The sequence below is a fragment of the Delphinus delphis genome, chromosome 4 (assembly GCF_949987515.2).
Source record: "Delphinus delphis chromosome 4, mDelDel1.2, whole genome shotgun sequence".
NCBI classification, from domain to species: Eukaryota; Metazoa; Chordata; class Mammalia; order Artiodactyla; family Delphinidae; genus Delphinus; species Delphinus delphis.
The window spans coordinates 18,933,746-18,955,641 of NC_082686.1; the positions used below are offsets into that span (position 1 = coordinate 18,933,746).

The 21,896-nt window shown below is 40.6% G+C and overlaps 1 protein-coding gene across 3 annotated transcripts in view; it reads right to left on the reverse strand.

Moving 5' to 3' along the window:
• JAM2 (junctional adhesion molecule 2) overlaps positions 1 to 573 on the reverse strand; it is a 64,850-nt gene extending 64,277 nt beyond the window's left edge. For 2 of the 3 annotated variants that reach the window (XM_060009832.1, XM_060009833.1), the window contains exon 1: positions 291 to 573. In XM_060009832.1, the coding sequence (XP_059865815.1) occupies positions 291 to 513 (223 nt within the window). In that variant the 5' untranslated portion in view covers positions 514 to 573. The remainder of the gene's footprint in view (positions 1 to 290) is intronic. The other variant, XM_060009834.1, reaches the window with a different exon arrangement.
• Positions 574 to 21,896: the final 21,323 nt, after the last annotated feature.

The window sequence follows — 21,896 nt, forward strand, 5'->3', positions numbered from 1 at the left end:
AACTTTGCAAGATGAGAACCTGCTGGTGTGGACCCTTAACTTTCTCTAACTAGAACTAACAAAATCAGATGAGATTTACACTAAACTGAAGACCTCCGGCCCCCCGCCGCAGACGGCACCCTCGAATTCTGGGCTCGCTGGGTGTCAAGTCAGCTGCCCCGCGGCAGACCTTCCGTCCGGGACCCCAGAGAAAGCCCTCCGCCAGCGCCGAGCGTAGTAGGGGCTGGAGGTTTGGGGGAGCTGGTCTCAGCAGGAGTGGGTGGGAGGGTGGCGGTACCCCAGCAACTTACAGTCCAGGGCGACCACCAGGTAGCGCAGCAGCAACAGGAGGAGGCGGTGGCGGCTCCTCCTCGCCATCTTCGCGGGGTCGGGAGCTGCCGACTCCTCGGAAGCCGAGGGTCCCGGCGGCGGGAGCGCGGAAGCGCGGGAGGCAGCCCGGGGGGGCACTGAACTTCTCGGGGCGGGAGCAGAGACACTCTTGCAGGGGAGGGGAGGGGCGGGGCCTGATGGCATGTCAGTTTCCCCCTTCCAGGGGCGTCTTCTTAACCGGCTCCCTAGAGGCGGGTCTGGCCTAACCGGGGACCTGGGGGGGTCTGGACAGTTCTTTTTCTTTCGAGGGGGGGGCGTGTGGGGAGGTTGGGACGGGGCGGGCCGAGGAAGCCGGACGAGGTGTCGGCTGGGTCCTAATGAGGGGGCCGGAGGAGGCGACGGGCGGAAGGGAAGCCCTGGCGGGGCGGGCGGCCCCCGCCCCCGCGCCGCCGGGATTGATCGGCTTTGTGTCTGGTCCGGCGCGGGGCTGCCAGCTGTCCCCCAGGGCGAGGAGCCCGGGCGCGGGAGGCGCTGGCCGCAGGGCTTGGGGGTGGGGCGCGGAGGAGGGGGGACTGCGCCTGCCTTGCTCCGACTCCTCTCTTCCCCTCCTTGGCACAAAACTTCTCTGGGGGTTTTCAGCCTAAGGGTGGAGATCTTTGGAAAATTTCTGGCCAACCCGCGAACCTGCGGGGTAGGCGCTCCGGGGAGATGAGGTTCGCCGGCTCCGCCTTGGAGGCGAAGGGGGGAAAAAGCAATCAAGACTCGAGCTGGAAGGCAGGACTCAGATTTTAGCAATCGCCTTGGTCTCTTCTCGGTGTAAGCTTTCTGCTTCTTTGGAGAGTTGAGGTGTGTTCTGTGTTCTTTGCTTTTCACGTGTCAGAAGTTCATCTAACGGTGTGAAATATTTATCATGTTTCTTTCCAGTTATATAACTGCCGCCTGTGGAGTTTTCCACATGTTAAAACTCTACAGCTGCCCTTTGTCAGGTTTATTTTTGGTCTACAGTGCTTTTAAAAGCGAAACCCATTATGAATGCTCTGTTGCAGTGCTTTAAAATTGACCCGCACTTACAGTGCACACAGTGCAAGGGCTAAACAGGCAATTTTTATATTTACTCCTAGGGACCGAAAATGTCCGCTGCATTCAACAGTACTGACAGGTCTGGAAAAAGACCATTCCCAAGAGAAGAAATAGTTACACTTTTTTTTTTTTAACGTAGAATAATGTTAAAGTTCTGTGTAGAAGAAAGTTGATTTAGTGGTGTGCACACGAAGAATTCAGTTAGCTCAGCGGACAAAGGCAACCAGAGTTCAGATATGCAGAGCTGTGAGGAATGAGCATCCCTGCTGTTTCCTTGGTGACAGTGATGGAAGCTTAATGCCCATGGCGGGAGAGGGACAGAGGACCCAGAAAGGAAAGTCAAAATGGCAAAAATGTGAGAGCTATACTCTAGTCAAGCAAGGAGAAAGGATACAGATTCAACAACAGGCTTAACGCCAGTTTTTCTGGGAGTAACAAGAAAGATTTAATGCTTTACAAGAAAAGTTGTTGGCACCCTCTTTTCTCATTCTTGCCCCAACTATCTGCCTCTTTTGCTCCTTGCTAAAGATACACACACACAAAAGGAGTACTTTTTAAAAAAAATTCTGTGACACCCTATGTGAATAATTGATTCACTCAGTTATCTGTCCCCCAGTCAAGGCATTTGTCAAATAGCTACAATATGCGGCTGCTGGAGGACAATGATGAACAAGATCAAGTCTTTGCTGCTAAGGAGCTCACAGTCTTGAGGAAAGAGAGAATGAGTCCCACCTGGAAAGGCCTCAAATACCACGTCATAAGTGTTACGGGAGGACAGAAAATAATACGTTTTTTATTGAGTGCTTTCTCAGCAGTGGAGTCTGAATACTGCAATATCTAATCCTCCAACAACTCTGTTAGAGAGAAAATATTATCATCCCCACTCTACAGATGAGATAACCAGGCAGAGAGATGCTAAACAGCTTGTTCAAGGTCAAAGGTCAAGGCTAAGGGGAGGTTCCTATGTTGGGGATGCATGCAGGACATATAACCTACACACATCCTCCCATACACTCTTTATCGGCATGGAAAGTTGGGGCAACTTTTGAAAGGAAGGAAATAAGGGAAGGGCATTCTAGGCAGAGCAAAGAGCAGGCTCAAAAGCTGAGAGATCTAAAAATTATGGCTTGTTTAGGAAAAGCAAGTTTCTACAGTGCTAGAGTAGAACATGTGGAATGGGGGCAGGGGAGGTAGCAGAAACTGAAAAGACGTTTGGATTATGAGTGTCATTCAATGTCATACTATAGACTCTAGACCTTATCCTGTAGGTAAAGAGCTTTTGGAAAGCACTGGGGTAGGATATAAAATAATCCACAGTAGAACTGCTCTGTCCATTATGGTAGCCTCTAGATTCATGTGGCTATATAAATTTGAATTCCATTAAATTTAAAATACAATTCTCCGGTCATACTTGTCACGTTTGAAGTTCTCAATAGCCACATCGAGTAGTGTCTGTCCTCCTGGACAATGCAGATATGTAGCATTGCCATCATTCCAGAAAGTTCTATAAGACATTGTTGCCTTAGAATGATGATTCATATGGAAATGTAGAGAATGGTTTAGAGATAAGAGAATCAGAATGTTAGACAAGTCTGAAAACCATTGCAGTGTTCTGAGAAAGAGATGAGGCATGAAGTAAATGGTCACAGTAAGTGAAGAGGCAGGTAGATTCCAATGGTATTCCACAGCAGGACTATGTCATCTATCTAGATGATTGTGTCAGCTATAGAGGTGAGAAAGAGGGGGAGTTGTAGTAATGGAGATTTCTAGCCTGGGTGGCTATATGTGGTTATAGATAGCATCATTACCTGAAAACGAAACATAGGCAGCATACATAGTTCCAACAGGATTGGGTTGAGTTGACTAAGGGTTATCTAGTGAGATGACCAGCAACTATTACAAAAATTGGGCTAGAATTCAGGAAGCCCCCAGAATTGATAAAGAAATAAATGTAGGGCTTCCCTGGTGGTAGAGTGGTTAAGAATCCGCCTGCCAGTGCAGGGGACCCGGGTTGGAGCCCTGGTCCAGGAAGATCCCACATGCCGTAGAGCAACAAAGCCAGAGTGCCACTACCGAGCCTGCGCTCTAGAGCCCGTGAGCCACAACTACTGAGCCTGCGTGCCACAACTACTGAAGCCTGTGCGCCTAGAGCCCGTGCTCTGCAACGAGAGAAACCACTGCAATGAGACACCTGCGTACCACACGAAGAGTAGCCCCCGCTCACCACAACTAGAGAAAGCCCGCACGCAGCAATGAAGACTCAACACAGCCAAAAATAAATAAATAAAATAAATAAATTTATTTTAAAAAAAGAAGTAGATGTAAATATCATCAGCTTCCCCTAGAACAGTGATCGCTAAGATTGCTCTTTGGAATCTCCTAGAGATCCTTAAATATGATTCTCTTTCTGAGTCCCAGAAGTTTCTATCTCAGGGGCACCTGGGAAGCTGTACAGTCTCGTCCTTGGTGTCTGAGGGGGATTGGTTTTGGGACTCCCCATGGATACCAAAATCTGAGGATGCTCAAGTCACTTATATAAAATGGCATTAGTATTTGCATATAACGTGCGCAATCCTCCCATATACTTTAAGTCACCTCTAGATTATTTATAATACCTAATACAATGGAAGCGCTATGTAAACAGTTGCCAGCACGCATCAAATTCAAATTTTGCTTTTTGGAATTTTCTGGAATTTTTTTCGAATATTTTTGATCTGTGGTTGGTTGAATCTGAGGATGCAACACCTGTGGATACAGAGGGCTGACTGCATTACTGAGAAGCACCCTGGTTGACTCTGATGAAACTATTCAATGGACTGGTATTTGAGAACCTTTCTAGAAGATGGGAGAAGCCATGAGAGCGAATGAATGAGATCAATCAGAAAAAGAAGTGAATATTCATCTAGAGGTAAATCTAAGGAAATAAATCCAATAAGAGGTAGGAAGAAGATCCATGTTAAAAAATAAAAGTGAATCTAGACACAGACCTTATATTTTTATCACAAAAAATGAACTCAAAACGGATCACAGACCTAAATGTAAACTGCAAAACTACAAAACTCCTAGAAGATAATGTGGGGAAGTAGAAATAATTTTTCCTCTCCCCTTTTAGGTTCTTGGCTGAGATCCCTCCGTAATGAAAAGACAGGTTAATGGGAGAAAAACAAACACATTTAGTAAATTGTATACCTTCTATATTCAAGGGAGATATCCAAGAACACTGAATAACTCTCCAAAATGGCCCAAGTCACCACCTTAGATGCCGTCTGTAGTTAAAGACGAAAGATGTTGCGGTCTCCCTCTACCCCCCCACCCAGGCCAGTTATGGGAGGTGACCAGCAAAAGCACAGTAACCAAGGGTAAGGTTGTTCTGCAGATTTAATTCACTGCCTTCTCCATCAATAAGTGTTTCCAGAGATTTAGAATCACCCTTCTCTTCTAGGTACAGAGAGGGAGATACCCATACAAATAGAGATTTCCCTTAGAAATATAAATGTCTCCTACAAAAGGAGCTTTTGTACTTCTACTCAGTTTTCAGGGCTTTTCCTATGTTTGCTGTTTCTTAAAAGTATCAGCCTAAAATAATCCTCCTGCCAAAGAGGCATATTTTGGGGTGACAGATTCTGCTCCCCTTCAATAACAAAGGACAAAATCTAGAGGACCTTGGGTTTGTTGGTGACTTTTTTTGTTTACTATGCGCCAGATCTTAGTTGCAGCATGAGAGATCCTTAGTTGCAGCATGTGGGATCTAGTTCTCTGACCAGAGATTGAACCCAGGCCCCCTGCACTGGGAGCACTGGAGTACCATGGAAGTCCCTGGTAGTGACTTTTTAGATAAAATACCAAAGGCGTGATTCAAGCAAGAAAGAATTGATAAACTAGACTTCATTAAAGTTTTTAAAATTAAAAACTTCTGCTCTTTGAAGGACAATTTCAAGAGAACTAGAAGCCACAGATTGGGAGAAAATATTTGCAAAAAAATGTATCTGATAAAGAGCTATTACCCCAAATATACAAAGAACTCTTAAAACTCAACAATAAGAAAACAACCCAATCTTAAAAATTGGTCAGGGGACTTCCCTGGCGGTCCAGTGGTTATAGACTTCACCTTCCAATGCAGGGGGTGAGGGTTCGGTTCCTGGTTGGGGAGCTAAGATCCCACATGCCTTGTGGCCAAAAAACCAAAACATAGAACAAAAGCAATATTGTAACAAATTCAATAAAGACTTAAAAACAAAAAAAAATTGGTCAAAGACCTTAGTAGACACCTCACCAAAGAAGATATAGAGATAGTAAGCATAAAAAAATTAATTAACAGCAACTTCGGGCTTCCCTGGTGGCACAGTGGTTAAGAATCCGCCTGCCAATGCAGGGGACACGAGTTTGATCCCTGGTCCGGGAAGATCCCACATGCCGCGAAGCAACTAAGGCCGTGTACCACGACTACTGAGCCTGAGCTCTAGAACCCGAGAGAACTTCACAACTACTGAAGCCTGTGCAGCTAGAGCCTGTGGTCCGCAACAAGAGAAGCCACCGCAATGAGAAGCCCATGCACCGCAACGAAGAGTAGCCCCTGCTCACCACGACTAAAGAAAGCCCGCGTGGCAGCAAAGAAGACCCAACACAGCCAAAGATAAAATAAATAAATTAAAAACAAAAACAGAAACTTCAATTAAATCGAGTCGGGGGACCAGAATGAGACGCTCTCATGCCCTGTGACAATAGCAGCGCCCAAGAGGAAGAAGAAAGACTCCTTCCCTGGCAAGGACTCAACCAATGAAAAGCCATGAACTCTGTTTATTTTACTGTTTATTTTAGCCCTCCCAACTTCCTTTTACCCTCTATAAAAGTGTTCTCCTTCCCTTGCAGTGCAGGGACTTGCATTTGGCTCACCATGGATGCAGACCCCAAATTGCAATTCTCTGCAGATCCCAAGTAAACCCATCTTTGCTGGAGAAATAACTCGCAGTCTATTTGTTTTAGGTCAACACACGCAACTATATGAAAAGATACTCCACATAATATGTCATCAAGGAAGTCCAAATTAAAACACAACAAGGTACCACTATCACACTTATTACAATGAGCAAAGTCCAGAACACTGACAACATCAACACCGTCAAATGCTGGTGAGGCTGTGGACCAAAAGGAACTCTCATTCATTGCTGGTGGGAATGCAAAATGGTACAGCCAATTTGGAAGAGACTTCAGCAGTTTCTTACCAAATTAAACATACACTTAGTGTATATGATATTTTTGCATGGGATTTTCTTCCCTCATACCAGACAATTCTCCCACTTTCTAGACACTGAGGGGGTGTCCTGCAATTCAATTCAATTCTGACACTAACTACCCAGAATTAGTGCAGACACCCCAGGTTCAGGGCTCAGTCCCATGACAACAGAAAAAAAAAAAAAGAAGCACAACCTAGAAGTTGAGAATTATGTTTTATTCGGCAAACTTTCTGAGGGCTTAAGCTTGGGATACAGCCTCTCAGCTAAGCTCTGAGAGACTGCTCAGAAGAGGTAAGGGAGGAACCAGGATATATAGGAGTTTTTGCTACAACAAACAAACAAACAAATCCATGTAGTAGAATGTCAAAAGATTACTGCTAATCACAAAAACAGACATTTCAAGTTAATGAGTTTAGTGCTTTTCTATGTAGGGAAGATGCAAGAGTCAGAGATCATTAAAATCATTCCTTTGATATCTAGGGCCAGTATCCTGTTTTTCACCATCCTGAATTCCTCTCAGGGTGCACCACTGTGGGAACCTGCAGTGGTTGATGGCTTGATGGTAGGCAATATTCTTTGATTACTAAAATGTCAGGCAATATTTCTTTGTCCATAGTCCAAACCCATAGAATGTACAATACCAAGAATGAACCCTAATGTAAATTATGGAGTCTGGGTGATTGTGATATGTCAGTGTATGTTCATCAGTTGTAACAAATGTATCATGCTTGTGGGAGACATTGATCATGGGGGAGGCTAGGATGTGCTGGGGGCAGAGCGTATATGGGAAATCTCCATTCCTTCTGCTTAATTTTGTTGTGAATCTAAAACCTAAATAATAAAGTCTAATAACAAACTTGAAACAAACAAAAGAACACAAGAAAGAGCAGTCAAAAATGTATGAGAGGAACTCGGAGAAAATCAGGAGCCAGAGGTGGAGGTATTTACTGTCTTCAGTGCTAAAAAGACAATTGAAAATTGTCTCCTGCATTTAGCAATTATGAGGGCATTAACCACTTGGACAATAGAGAAAGCAAGCCTCCAAAGAACTTGTAGAAAAAATTTAAAGACCGTGTTCTTTACTTAATAAAGTATAAAACTAGTGCAAAGATTAAAATGAAATGATTACAAACAGCAGCAGCATAGGAGTTCCCTGGCGGAAGTGACTTCTTAAACTGAGTGACTTCTCACAACATCTCAGATTCGGTATTTCTATGTTGAATGGGTTATTTTTCCTCACGGGTGTGGAGAAGTTGCTGGTAAATGCCCACACTCTGCAAATTAGAGAAAAGAGGGAAAAACGTCTTCCATTTCCAGAACCACATAAATTCCGAAGTGTCTCTCATATACATTCTAACTGCCTGTGGATAGAATTTAAGGTCTTTCATGGGATGCTTATTACTCATCCTTCATCATTATCCCTCAGATTCTTTTCTGAAATAAGCCTGATTTCAGTTTTTCATTCTGATATGCCCATAAGCACACTCATGACTTGTGCTCAAATAAACCTATATTTAGAGAAGCCCTATTCTACAGCCCCTCAAGAAGATCTTCATGACTCTCCCAAAGTGACATCTTTCTTCCAGTTATTATAACAATACAGTGCTCAAAACTTTCTTCCAAGAAAGAAAAAAACCCTCACTAGCCTTGTAACAGGGGAGAGCTAAGTCGGACTCCATGTTTCTTGGACTTTAACCTTTGCTTTTCGTTGCTTTTGTTATTATCATCATACATAGTGGCCTGCCTCGGAACCCTGCCCCTCTGCCTGAATGTTAAAGTGCCTCTGTTCAGCTCACAGGGAGACAACCTGACCAGGCGCACTTGTGGAAGGCTGCAAGAAACAAGAAATGAACACATCCCCTCCACAAGGCTGGCCATTCCAGGGGATATTTGCAAAATTTATGGCCTTTTTACTTTACTTCCTCATCTCCTCCCCCTCTCTGTACTATAAAAGAAACTGGCATCCAAACCTGGATAAGATGGTTTATCAGAGGCACTAGTCTGCCACCTTCTCGGTCAGCTGGCTTTCCGGATAAAGTCATTTTCCTTGCCTCAACACCTTGTCTTGGACCCGGTAACAGCCTCACCTGGTTCTAATTACTACAAGCAGGACAGCCTTTCACAATCTCTGCTCCTACATGACTTAACAGCTCCAGGGTGGTTCTACCTGACAGTTAAGTGACGTTCACCAGTGATCAGTAAATTAGTTATTAATGCTTTCTTTCCTTTTTTAAAAGCACATTTATCATCAATTCAGTGGTTGTTTTTTTTTAAATTGAAGGATAATTAGCAACTTCATAGGGAATTAAGTAATAAGAAAATGACTTTTTTAAAATGGAATTTTCTTGGGGAAGAGACAGCATTTAACAAACATTTGTCAGGGTCAAACAAAGGATGGACAGGCATCAGTTAGTCTATAAGGATGGAGTCAACAACTAAAACTTGGGGGAAAAGGTACTTCCCAACTCCATCCCCTCCCCACATTTCCCCTCCCTCATTTCACAGTTAAGAATGATGAGAACCAAAGGAGTGATATAATTTACCCAAGGTCACACAGCAAGATAAGAAAAGAGCCAGTCCTGGAATGAATGCTAGTTATGTCTTTCCTCTGCAGTCCCCCAAAGAGTGTAGATCCCTCAGTACCGGCTGGGAATGGACTTGCCTTTTTGTATATAACTTGACCCACATTATATCTAATTTTCTCCTGAGACCCCTTGCCTAGGACAGCTACGCTTAATGTATGTCCTTCATTGAAGAGTGAGTGGGGGAAGTAAAACTCCGCTGGGTTGCGGGAGCTTTGCAGTCTAACTCACCATCTTGGATCTATAGCAATACAGCCCAGATGAGAGGATACTAAAAAGATTTAGGAAAGATGCAGTGATTCTTCCATTTGGTTGCTGCTCTCCAGAACACTTCTAAAGACGATATTAATTGTTACCATGTATTAAGTACTATTTTCTGGCACTATGCAGAGCACTTTATAGGCATTATCTGATAAACAACTTTGGGAAGAGGTACTATTATCATCTTACAGATGAGAACAAAGGCTTAGGAAAGTTAAGTCCCTGACCCAGGACTAGGCAACTAGGAAATAACTGAACCAGCTTTAAACCCAGATTTGTCTGACTTCCAAGACCCATGTTCTTAATTACTAAGATATCTGAGAAGATGGACTCCAGTGGAATGCATTTCTCTCTTCTAGGGAGAAGAAAAAGCCATCCTGAATGTTGTGACTTGTTCTCTGTCATGATAATGTCATCTTCATTTGTTTGACACGATATTTTGCAGGTCCTTTCATACGCATTTTCTCTTTGGATCTCTGCAACAACCCAGTGAGGGAGCTGGGGAAAGGTATGATTATGCGTTTTTAAACAGCCCTATCTATAACTGCTGGGTATCAGTAAGTACCCGATCAACTCCAGAGGCTAAACAAATAGAAGATCAAAATCTGTATGATTTCTGTATGATGAATGTTCAGGGTAATCTGAGTGACCAGCTGGGTGTGAGGCAGCCTGGGGATGTGGGAAACACACTATTGGGAGTCTGGCTGGCTGTGATAGGGACCTATCTCTCTGTATCTGTCTGGTGACTTAGAGACTTACTAACCTGCCCACATGCACACAGGTAATGAACCCAAACCATCTGTCTCTAAAGACCCTGCTATTCCCCATTCCCTTACTTCAGTTATCTTTCATGTTCTAATAACTCTGTAGTCTATATCTCTCTAGCTCAGATCTTTCTCTTGAACTCCAAATCAGTTTTCCCTGTTTTTAGAATATCTAGATGTTCCACTCAAAATCAGTTAAAATTGATTTTTAAATATTTAAATTAAAATCAAGTCTAAAATTGAGTTGACTTTATCACCGCTTCACCCCACTTCAATTTTCTCCACTTTTTTACCTTCCTCCTTCTCTCCCATCCTTTCTCTCTTTCATTATGCAACATGAAATAAGCACCTACTATAGGCCAACCACTATGCTGATGGCTTGGGACACAATTATGTGCAGTAACAGACAATATCTCATCTCGTGGATGAGATAGACATCAATCAGGCAAAGCAAGCATGGATACTAGGGGGGCTAATTAATTAAGGGTTTGCATATTTGGGAAGTCAGGGAAGGCTAGTCTGAGGGAGTGACACTTAGTCTGAAAGTTGAAGGGAGTAGGAGAAAACAGGTGGGAAGAACAGTCTATGAAAAGGGAACACCAGGTGCACAGACCTTGTGACAAGTACACAGAGTGAGAGTTGGCAGGTGGGACTGTAGCACAAAGGTTGAGAGGGAGAGCGATGGAGGCCATGGAGAGCCTGGCTGAAAACCTTCAAGGATTCCAGCAGCTTTTAGAATAAAAGGAGGATATACAGCACCACTTCATTCCCTTTTTCTCATCATGATACCACAGGGCCTTTGCATATACTGTTCCCTCTTTGCACTTGGATCTTCATTCTTTGTTCTTTCTTTAGTATTATCTCTGAATATTTGCTATATATATATTAGGCACTATGCTAAATTTTTTTCATATTACCTACTTTAATCCTCATAATCATATAAATTAGAAAATCTATTATTTCCATTTTACAGGTGAGGTCACTGGGACAGAGAGATTGAGTGACAAGCCCAGAATCACAACAACTTGTGGCGGGTAGAGTAAGGTTTGCAACGGCACTGGGCTTAGTCCAGATTCAACGCGCTGAACTGTTATGTTCACTGCTGTCAGTTCACCTCCATCTCAGCTGGTCACCACCTCTTCATCCTTCTGTCTCTGCTAAACTTCAATTTCCTTAGGAAATTTTCCTGCCCTTCCTGACTAGATCAAATCCTACTATTGCAAGCTCTCGTTACCCTCTTCCTCTCTGGTATCAAAGCTGGGATTTTAAACTCAATTGGTCACAATCAGTCACCAGTAGTAGACTGTGAACTCCATGAAGACAGGGTCTAATTTTTAATCTCATTATTGTAGTCCCTTTTCCTAACAAAGTGCTTGTCAGTTATTAAATGCTCAATAGATATATAGCTACTGGGTGGATATATGGATCCATATATCTTTGACAAGAGTGTCATAGTACTGTACGTTTTTTTTTAACCTAACAACTTAGTTCAGGCTGCTATAACAAAGCACCAGAGTCTGAGTGGTTTATAAACAACAGAAATTTATTTCTTAAGTTCTGGAGGATAGGACGTTCAAGGTCAGGGTGTTGGGACAATCAGGTTCCAGCAAGGGCCCCCTTCCAGGTTGCAGACAGCCGATGTCTTGTTGTGTCCTCACATGGAGGAAAGAGAGCTCTGGCATCTTCTTATAAGGAGACTTATCCCATTCATGAGGGCTCCACCCTCATGACCTAATCACCTCCCAAAGGTCCTACTTCCAAATACCATCACATTAGGATTAGGGTCTCAACATATGATTTTTGAGGGAACACAAACATTCAGCCCATAACATCTAACAATGTCTTTTTAAAGTCAGTAGTACTGCTTTTAAGCTTCAGTTATCTCTACATGCCAATCTCATTGCTAAGTGCTCTGTGTTCATGATCTCCTTTGATTCTACATATGAAGGAACTGAGGGTCTGAATGAGGTCCAATAAATTGCCCCAGGACACCCAATTGGTCAATGGTACAACAGGACATGGTTCCAGGTCTGTCTATATCTAAAGCCTTTACTCTACAGCACTGCCATGTTACCTCCACTCCTATAACCATTTTTCCAAGTCACCAATCTACTGCAATATCAGTGCTGACGGCACCATTGTATTCGCTCTAGGGATATAATAACTGTTTAACAGATCCATATTTATTTGCTTTTAGGTTGTTTTGATTTTTTAACATCATAAAGAAAGCTGTGATGCACATTCTTGTATGTTTGTACTCTTGCGTGATTATTTCCTCAGGATAGTTGGTGGTAAAAAAGTCAGAAGTTTTGATTCATATGGCCAAATTGGCAGCAGTAGAATTTGAGATTTTAGTAGTGGATTCTAATACCTGCCTATTTGCCAAGAGGGTACGTTTTGCCATTGGCCAACAAAGAAAAACATGACATAAAAATATTCTTTGCATTTTCATTAATTTATCCTGGAGTACAGAGAAAAAGGATAAAATCCACTGCGGCCCTTTTTCTTTGTACCTAATTCTCAAGGCTTTTTTTTTTCTTTTTGCGGTACGCGGGCCTCTCACTGTTGTGGCCTCTCCCGTTGCGGAGCACAGGCTCCGGACGCGCAGGCTCAGCGGCCATGGCTCACAGGCCCAGCCGCTCCGCGACATGTGGGATCTTCCCGGACCGGGGCACGAACCCGTGTCCCCTGCATCGGCAGGCGGACTCTCAACCACTGCGCCACCAGGGAAGCCCACAAGGCATATTTTTTAAGTACAGAATTTAGTATGTGCTCCAACTTAAGACAGATAAATAGGAGTACTTGTAGCAAAAACAGGCTGCTTTTGATTTGTTTAGTGTTTACTATGTATCCTGAACACATTTTTCTCTAATGTATCTCTATAAACCTTTAATTGTTTTGCGTAATCAAATTCTTAATGCTGATGAAATTCTATACCTAAAATAACTTTTATGACCAGCATCTGAACTGCATTTTTCATCTTTAAGACCTTTGGGAAGGGGTTAGAGAACATGAATAAACTTGCTACAGAAAAGATTAGATAGATAGACAAGAAACAGAATGACGCCTTTTTATTCCCAAAGATTTAGGAAACTGCTATGTTCTTGGATCTTTCCCCTTTAAAGCAGGTGGATAGTTTTAATTTTTCTGGAATGCTCTTTTTGACCCTGATGAAAAGTAGCTGACTGGAAGAGCAGCAGAAGGTTAACATTTGGTTTCACGACCGATATAATGCTCTAAGTGACAACATTCTGTCTACCAAACAAGCCAAGATTTGTGTTTCTCTGGAGAGGTCAAGAAAGGGCATATTTTCTCATATGATAACCTTTAAAACCCTCTTGCTTTTCACTGAATTTTAAGGTTTGCCTTGTGCCTTATAGATGTGAGTGCTCCTAGGAATTGGAAGAGTTTTCAAAAATATTTTTTTCCTGGAAGTGTGATATTCTAACAAAGGCCAGGCTGCTGATTCCCTGAAGTGCTAGGAATCCTCGTAGGGACAGAAGTTCAAATGTTTGTCCTCTGGCTTGGAGCCAGTGAACACAATGGCAGGGAACTTTGATGGAGACCTTGAAAATGCTTGATGGGGTGGATGCAGTTTAAGAAGCAGGATATGGGGGTTACAGCCTATGGCGGAAATGGCCATCCTTGTCATTCCTCCCTAGGATAGGGCCTAAACATCCTGGAGCACTGACAATCAAAAGTGGAGATATATTGGTCATTCCAGAAACTACATCTTTTTTCCCTAGAGACACTTTTAGATAAGCCATCTAAAACCTCTGGAACTTTGGTTCCTCATATATAGAAAATGGGACTGAGGTATGTGATTTTAAAGGCATTTTCAACTATAAAACTAGGCTACTCTTCAAATTCAGAAACAGAGAATAAGCAAGTCTTCTAGTAACAATACCGTATTTTATTGCTGCTGGAAAGTTGTCAGTATGATAAGCAACCTCTACTCAACTATTACAGATTTTTTCTTTTCCCTCCTGCCCCAACCACTTTAAACACACACACGCACACACACACACACACACACACACACACACACACACACATACACACACACACACGGTCTCTCTCTCTCTCTCTCATAAACTGTTTAAAGCATATTTAATTTTATCCTAGTAAGTCAAGAATCTTAAAACAGGACTTCCCTGGTGGTGCAGTGGTTAAGAATCTGCCTGCCAATGCAGGGGACACGGGTTCAATCCCTGGTCCAGGAAGATCTCACATGCTGCGAAGCAACTAAGCCCGTGCACCACAACTACTGAGCCTGTGTTCTGGAGCCCGCGAGCCACAACTACTGAAGCCCATGCACCTAGAGCCCATGCTCCGCAACAAGAGAAACTACCGCAATGAGAAGCCCGCGCACCGCAACGAAGAGTAGCCCCTGCTCGCCGCAACTAGAGAAAGCCCGCGCCCAGCAATGAAGACCCAACGCAGCCAAAAATAAATAAATAAATAAATTTATTAAAAAAAAAAACAATCTTAGAACAGAAAGGGATATAGGGAGATAGAAGAAAGAGATGCCTTGATTGTGGTATCTGAGTTGGGGTTTATAAGACTGTTTCTTTTCTTCTCTCTTCTGATCTTCCTCTTATCATCACTTTTCTCTTTTCTATACTCCCTTCCCTTCTTTCTGCATTCAAAACCTCCAACATGTTGACTGAGATTCTTAATTTAAAAAAGCTACTGGTATTTAGCCAAATCTTTCTACTGCATTTTTCAATGAGGAGAGCTTTGGCTTTTGGCCTAAGTTGACCACAGTCTTTGTCAATAGTTTAGAATTAAAGAGATTTTTGCTTTCTGATGTCAGGGCCTTTCTGGAAACACCAAAAAATAAAGTCTCAGCTGGTACTTGGACCAATTCTAACAGGTCCAAGTTTTTCCCTCCTCTCCTGCTAGTAAGGGAAAGAGTGATGGGAATAATAATGAAAGCTTTGTGGTATTGGAAATCTCCCCAGTTTTAACCTCAAAAGTTTTAGTCAAGTGTAACTTGCTTTTATGTAAGAAAATGTCATTATTATTAAAAATATACACACTGAAAAATTAGAAGTGAAATGTCATAACATCTGTAATTTATATTAAAATGGTCAATAATATTATAATAGCTTTGTACAGGGACAGATGGTTACTAGACTTACTGTGGTGATCATTTCATAATGTGTGCAAATGTCACATTGCTGTATAGTACACCAGAAAGTAACATGATATTGTACATCAACTCCACTTCAATTTTAAAAATGAATAAAAGAAAATATTTCATAAAAACATGGAAGAGGCAAAATGTGGCAAATTGTTAATCTCGACAGTGGGTATATGGCATTTGTTATACTACTTTTTCTTATTTTCTGTACAGCTGAAATGTTTCACACATATTTCACACACATTTCAAAATTTCATACACATAACAAAAAGTGAATGAAAAAGTAACCTCATCTTCATAAATAAGAAACCAAAGACTTAACTTAATTTGGTATCCTCTCCTCCTATGCAAACATGCTGGATCTTCAAAATCTCTCTGCTATGTTACTGGGTCCACTTACTCAGCTGATCCAAGAGAAGTAATCACTATCAAAACAAGTTTAATTTTATGAAGGCCTTGACTGCAAGTTGGAAGGCCAATTCACTGGGGGAGAGAAACAGAAACTTCTCTTCACTGTTTTTATCTTGCATTCTCCAACTGATTCTGGCACTCCTGCTGTTCTTTGGGGGAGAAGAGCAAAGGAAAGAAAGGGGAGGCAAGGGAGCATGATGACATCTCACCAGGATGTTCACTTGCCTAGGAGAAGTAAATAAAATAAACTTTTCTGAAGAAAAACAAAACACACCCAACCTAATTAAGCTTAAAAGCTTTTGTACATCAAAGAAAGCCATAAACAAAATGAAAAGACAACCTAGAGAATGGGAGAAAATATTTGCAAATCATGCAACTGACAAGGGATTGATTTCTAAAATATACAAACAGCTATACAACTCAATAACAAACAAACAAGCAAACAAAAACCAAACGACCCAATCAAAAAATGGGCAGAAGACCTAAATAGTCATTTCTCTAGACGAGATTGGGCATGTTCAGGATGGAATGGCTGTAGACAGACATTTCTCCGAAGAAGACATACAAATGGCCAACAGGCACATGAAAAGATGCTCAACATCGCTAATTATTAGAGAAATGCAAATCAAAACTACAATGAGGTATCACCTCACACCAGTCAGAATGGCCATTATCAAAAAGTCTACAAATAACAAATGCTGGAGAGGATGTGGAGAAAAGGGAACCCTCCTACACTGTAGGTGGAAATGTACATTGGAACAGTCATTATGGAGAACAGTATGGAGGTTTCTTAAAAAACTAAAAATAGAACTGCCATATGATCCAGCAATCCCACTCCCGGGCACATATCTGGAGAAAACTATAGTTTGAAAGGATACATGCACCCCAGTGTTCATTGCAGCACTATTTATAATTGCCAGGACATGGAAGCAACCTAAATATCCATCAACAGGAGAAGATGTGGTATATATATATATATATATATATATATATATATATATATATATATATATATATATACATACACACACACACACACACACACACACAATGGAAAATTACTGAGCCATAAAAAGGAATGAAATAATGCCATTTTCAGCAACATGGATGGACCTAGAGAATATACTAAATAAAGTAAGTAAGGCAGAGAAAGACAAGTATCATACAATTTCACTTATATGCGGAATCTAAAAAATTGATAGAAGTGAACTTGTTTACAAAACAGAAATAGACTGACAGACATACAAAACAAACTTATGGTTACCAATGGGGAGAGCAGAGGTGGGGGTGGGAGGTTGGGGTGAGAGATAAATTAGGAGTTTGGGATTAACATACACGCACTACTATATATAAAATAGGTAAACAACAAGGACCTACTGTATAGCACAGGGCACTATACTCAATATATTGTAGTAACCTATAATGGAAAAGAATCTGAAAAAGAATATATATATGTATAGCTGAATCACTTTGTTGTACACTTGAAACTAACACAACATTGTAAATTAACTCTACTTCAATAAAAAAATAAATAAATAAGATTATTAAAAAAAACAAATAAGCATCCCAAATGGCTGTGGGACAGGTCTTTCCCTATTAATGCCTTGGCACATTTGTCAAAAATCAACTGATCATAAACATAAGGGTTTATTTCTGGACACTCAGTTTACTCTGTCATTTTATGTCTATCTTTATGCCAGTGCCACATTGTATTGATTCATGTAGTTTTGTACTGAGTTCAGAAGTCATGAGGTATGAGTCTTTCAATTTTGTTCTTCTTTTTTGAGATTATTTTTTAATTCTGTATGAATTTTAGAGTCAGCTTGTCAGTTTCTTCAAAGCCAGCTAGGATTTTGATGGGGATTATGTTGCAACTGTGAATCAATTTGAGGGGTGTCACTATCTTAGCAATATTAAGTCTTCTGATCCATGAACATGGGATGTCTTTCCATTTACTTAGGTCTTTAATTATTTTCAGCCATCTTTTGTGGTATTCAGTGTACAAGTCTTGCACTTCTTTGCTAAATTTATACCTAAGTAATTTGTTCTTTTTGATGATATTGTGAATGGAATTATTTTCTTCATTCTATTTTCAGAATTTTCATTGCTAGTCTATAGAAATAGAATTGATTTTTTTTTTTTTTTTTTTTTTTTTTTTGCAGTACGCGGGCCTCTCACTGCTATGGCCTCTCCCATTGCGGAGCACAGGCCTGGATGCACAGGCTCAGCGGCCATGGCTCACAGGCCCAGCCGCTCTGCGGCATGTGGGATCCCCCCAGACCGGGGCACGAACCCGTGTCTCCTGCATCGGCAGGCGGACTCTCAACCACTGCACCACCAGGGAAGCCCTAGAATTGATTTTTGTATATTGATCTTGTATTCTGCAATTTTCTTGTACTCTTTTATTAGTTCTAATAATTTTTTAGTGGATTCCTTAGGATTTTTTATATACATGATCATGTCATCTATAAATAGAGATAGTATTACTTCCTCCTTTCCAATCTAGATGTTTTTACTTATTTTCTTGCCTAATTGCCCTGGATGTAACCTCCAGTACAATGTTAAATAGAAGTGAAAAGTGTAGATATCCTTTTCTTTCTTGTTCCTGATTTAAGGGAAAGTATTTAGTCTTTCACTGTTGTATATAAATGTCTTAGCTGTGGATAGTTGAGGAAGGTCCTTTCTATTTCTATTAGATTGGCCTAAAGTTCATTCGGGTTGTTCTGTAACATCTTACAGAAAAACCCAAACGAACTTTTTGGCCAACCAATAGTTGAATGTTTTTATCAAGAAAGGGTGTTGTAGATCAGTGGAATAGGATAGCAAGTCCAGAAATAAAACCATGTACTTATGGTCAATCTATGACACAGGAGGCAAGAATACACAATGGAGAAAAGACAGTCTCTTTAATAAGCAGTGCTGGGAAAACTGGACAGCTATATGTAAAACAATGAAATTAGAACATTCTCTAGCACCATATACAAAAAGTAAACTCAAAATGGATTAAAGACCTAAATGTAAGGCTGGATACTATAAAATTCCTAGAGGAAAACATAGGCAGAACAGTCTTTGGCATAAATCACAGCAATATTTTTTTGGATATGTCTTCTAGAGTAACGGAAACAAAAGCAAAAATAAACAAATGGGACCTTATTAAACTTAAAAACTTTTGTACAGCAAAGGAAACCATAAGCAAAACAAAAAGACAACCTACAGAGTGGGAGAAAATATTTGCAAATGATGCAATCCACAAGGAATTAATTTCCAAAATATACAAACAGCTCATACAGCTCAATATCAAAAAACCAAACAATCCAATCAAAAAATGATCAGAAGACCAAAACAGACATTTCTCCAAAGAAGACATACAGGAGGCCAACAGGCACATGAAAAGATGTTCTACATCGCTAATTATTAGAAAAATGCAAATCAAAACTACAATGAGGTATCACCTCACACCAGTCAGAATGGCCATCATAAAAAGTCTAAAAATAATAAATGCTGGAGAGGGTGTGGAGAAGAGGGAACCTTCCTACACTTTTGGTAGGAATGCAAATTGGTGCAGCCACTATGGAGAACAGTATGGAGATTCCTTAAAAAACTAAAATAGAGTTACCATATGACCCAGCAAACCTCCTTGGCATATATTCAGAAAAGACAAAAACTCATATTCAAAAGGATACATGCACCCCAGTGTTCACTGCAGCACTATGTACAATAGCCAAGACAGGGAAGCAACCTAAATGTCCATTGATAGATCGATAGATGAATGGATAAAGATGTGGTATATATGTGGTACACACACACACACACACACACACACACACACACACACACACACACAATGGAATATTACTCAGCCATAAAAAAGAATGAAATAATGCCATTTACAGCAATGAGGATGGACCTAGAGCTTGTCATACTAAGTGAGATAAATTAGACAGAGAAAGACAAATATATGGCATCACTTATATGTGGAATCTAAAAAAGTAATACAAATGAGTTTGCTTACAAAAGAGAAATAGACTCACAGACATAGAAAACAAATTTAGTTACCAAAGGGTAAAGGGGGGAGGGATAAATTAGGAGTTTGGGATTAACATATACACACTACTATATATAAAATAGATAAACAGCAGGGACTTACTGTATAGCACAGGGAACTATACTCAATATCTTGTAATAGCCTATAATGGAAAAGAATCTGGAAAAGAACATATATATATATATATTATATTATATATATACAATTTATGTATGAATCACTTTGCTGTACACTTGAAATTAACACAACATTTGTAAATCAATAGAAAAAAAAGTGTTGGATTTTTCAAATGTCTTTTCTTTTTTTAAAATTAATTTATTATTTATTTTTGGTTGCATTGGGTCTTTGTTGCTGCGCACGGGCTTTCTCTAGTTGATGTGAGCGGGGGCTACTCTTCATTGCGGTGCGCGGGCTTCTCATTGCGGTGGCTTCTCTTGTTGCGGAGCACAGGCTCTAGATGCGCGGGCTTCAGTAGTTGTGGCAAGTGGGCTCAATAGTTGTGGCTCACGGGCTCTAGAGCGCAGGCTCAGTAGTTGTGGCTTAGTTGCTCCTCAGCATGTGGGATCTTCCCGGACCAGGGATCGAACCCGTGTCCCCTGCATTGGCAGGCGGATTCTTAACCACTGTGCCACCAGGGAAGTCCTCAAATGTCTTTTCTTCATCTACTGAGATTATCGTTTCTTTGTCCTTTATTCTATTTTATAGTGTATTATACTAATTGATATTCATGTATTAAACCACCCTGAAATTCCTGGGATAAATCTCATTTGGTCATGGTATATAATATTTTTGTAGATTACTGAATTCAGTTTGCTAGTATTTTGTTGGGAATTTTTTTGCACAGATATTCATAAGGGATATTGGTCTGTATATTTTTCTTCTGATATCTTTTTCTGGTTTTCAGAGTAATTCTGGCCTCATAAAATGAGTTGGAAAGTTTTCCTGCCTCTCCTATCTTTTGGAAGAGTTCGTAAAAAATTAATATTAATTTTCCTTGAAATGTTTAGCCGACTTCACCAGTAAAATCATCTGAACCTGGTCTTTTATTGGTGGGAAGATTTTAAATTACTAATGTGATCTCTTTTCTTATTATAGGCTTATTTTCTACTTTTTCTTGAGTCAGTTTTGGTAGTTTGTGCCTTTCTAGGAATTTGTCCATTTCCTCTAAGTTATCTAATTTTCTGGTATACAGTTGTTCATAGCTTTCCTTATAATCCATTTTATTACATTAAGGTTGGTAGTAATGTGCCCTCTTTCATTCCTGATTTTCGTAATTTTCTTTTTCTCTCTTTTTTTCTTGGTCAATCTAGCTAAAGGTGTGTCAATTTTGTTTATTTTGTCAAAGAACCAACTTTTGGTTTCATTGATTATCGTTTTCCTGTTCTCTATTTCTATTTCTCTATTTCTGCTTTAATCCTCATTACTTCCTTTATTCTGCTAGCTTTGGGCTTAGTATGCTCTTCTTATTCTACTTCGTTAAGGTATAAAGTTAGCTATTGATTTGAAATCTTTTTTTAATGTAGGCATTCACAGTTATATTTTTAGGGAAGGAATGTGGACTATTTTGGGCCTGAAGAAGATGTAATAGTTTGACAGAAACCTACCAGTAAAACTGAATTATAATTTTACTTGGATGTTTTTGCTTAGCCTCTGATTCCATGGCAGACAATCATCCAAAATGCACAGGTTAAATACATACACCAGTGAGCTTTTGTTTTAGCAGTTACAATTATTGAAAGAGTTCATATAATTTTTAATTTTGAAGGGTGATTTACTTGATGAATATTGTGAAACATTCTCAAACCTGTCACGTGTAGTAATTCTGCAGTCTGAGAAATTGTTACTGGCTTTTGCAAGCATGGCAGAAATTTAATAAACTGTCGCCAAACCATTTGCTTGTTTGAATGCCAAGGTTTCCTTCCCCACATCACATGCAGTGTCCTGCTGCCAACAGTTATCAAAATACTCCCACAGTTGTCACAGAAAGAAATGTTCAGGGAGTTACTATTTCTTTATTCTTGTTGTCCCTGTATTTCATTGCTTTTGCCACGTCTACTTGGAGAG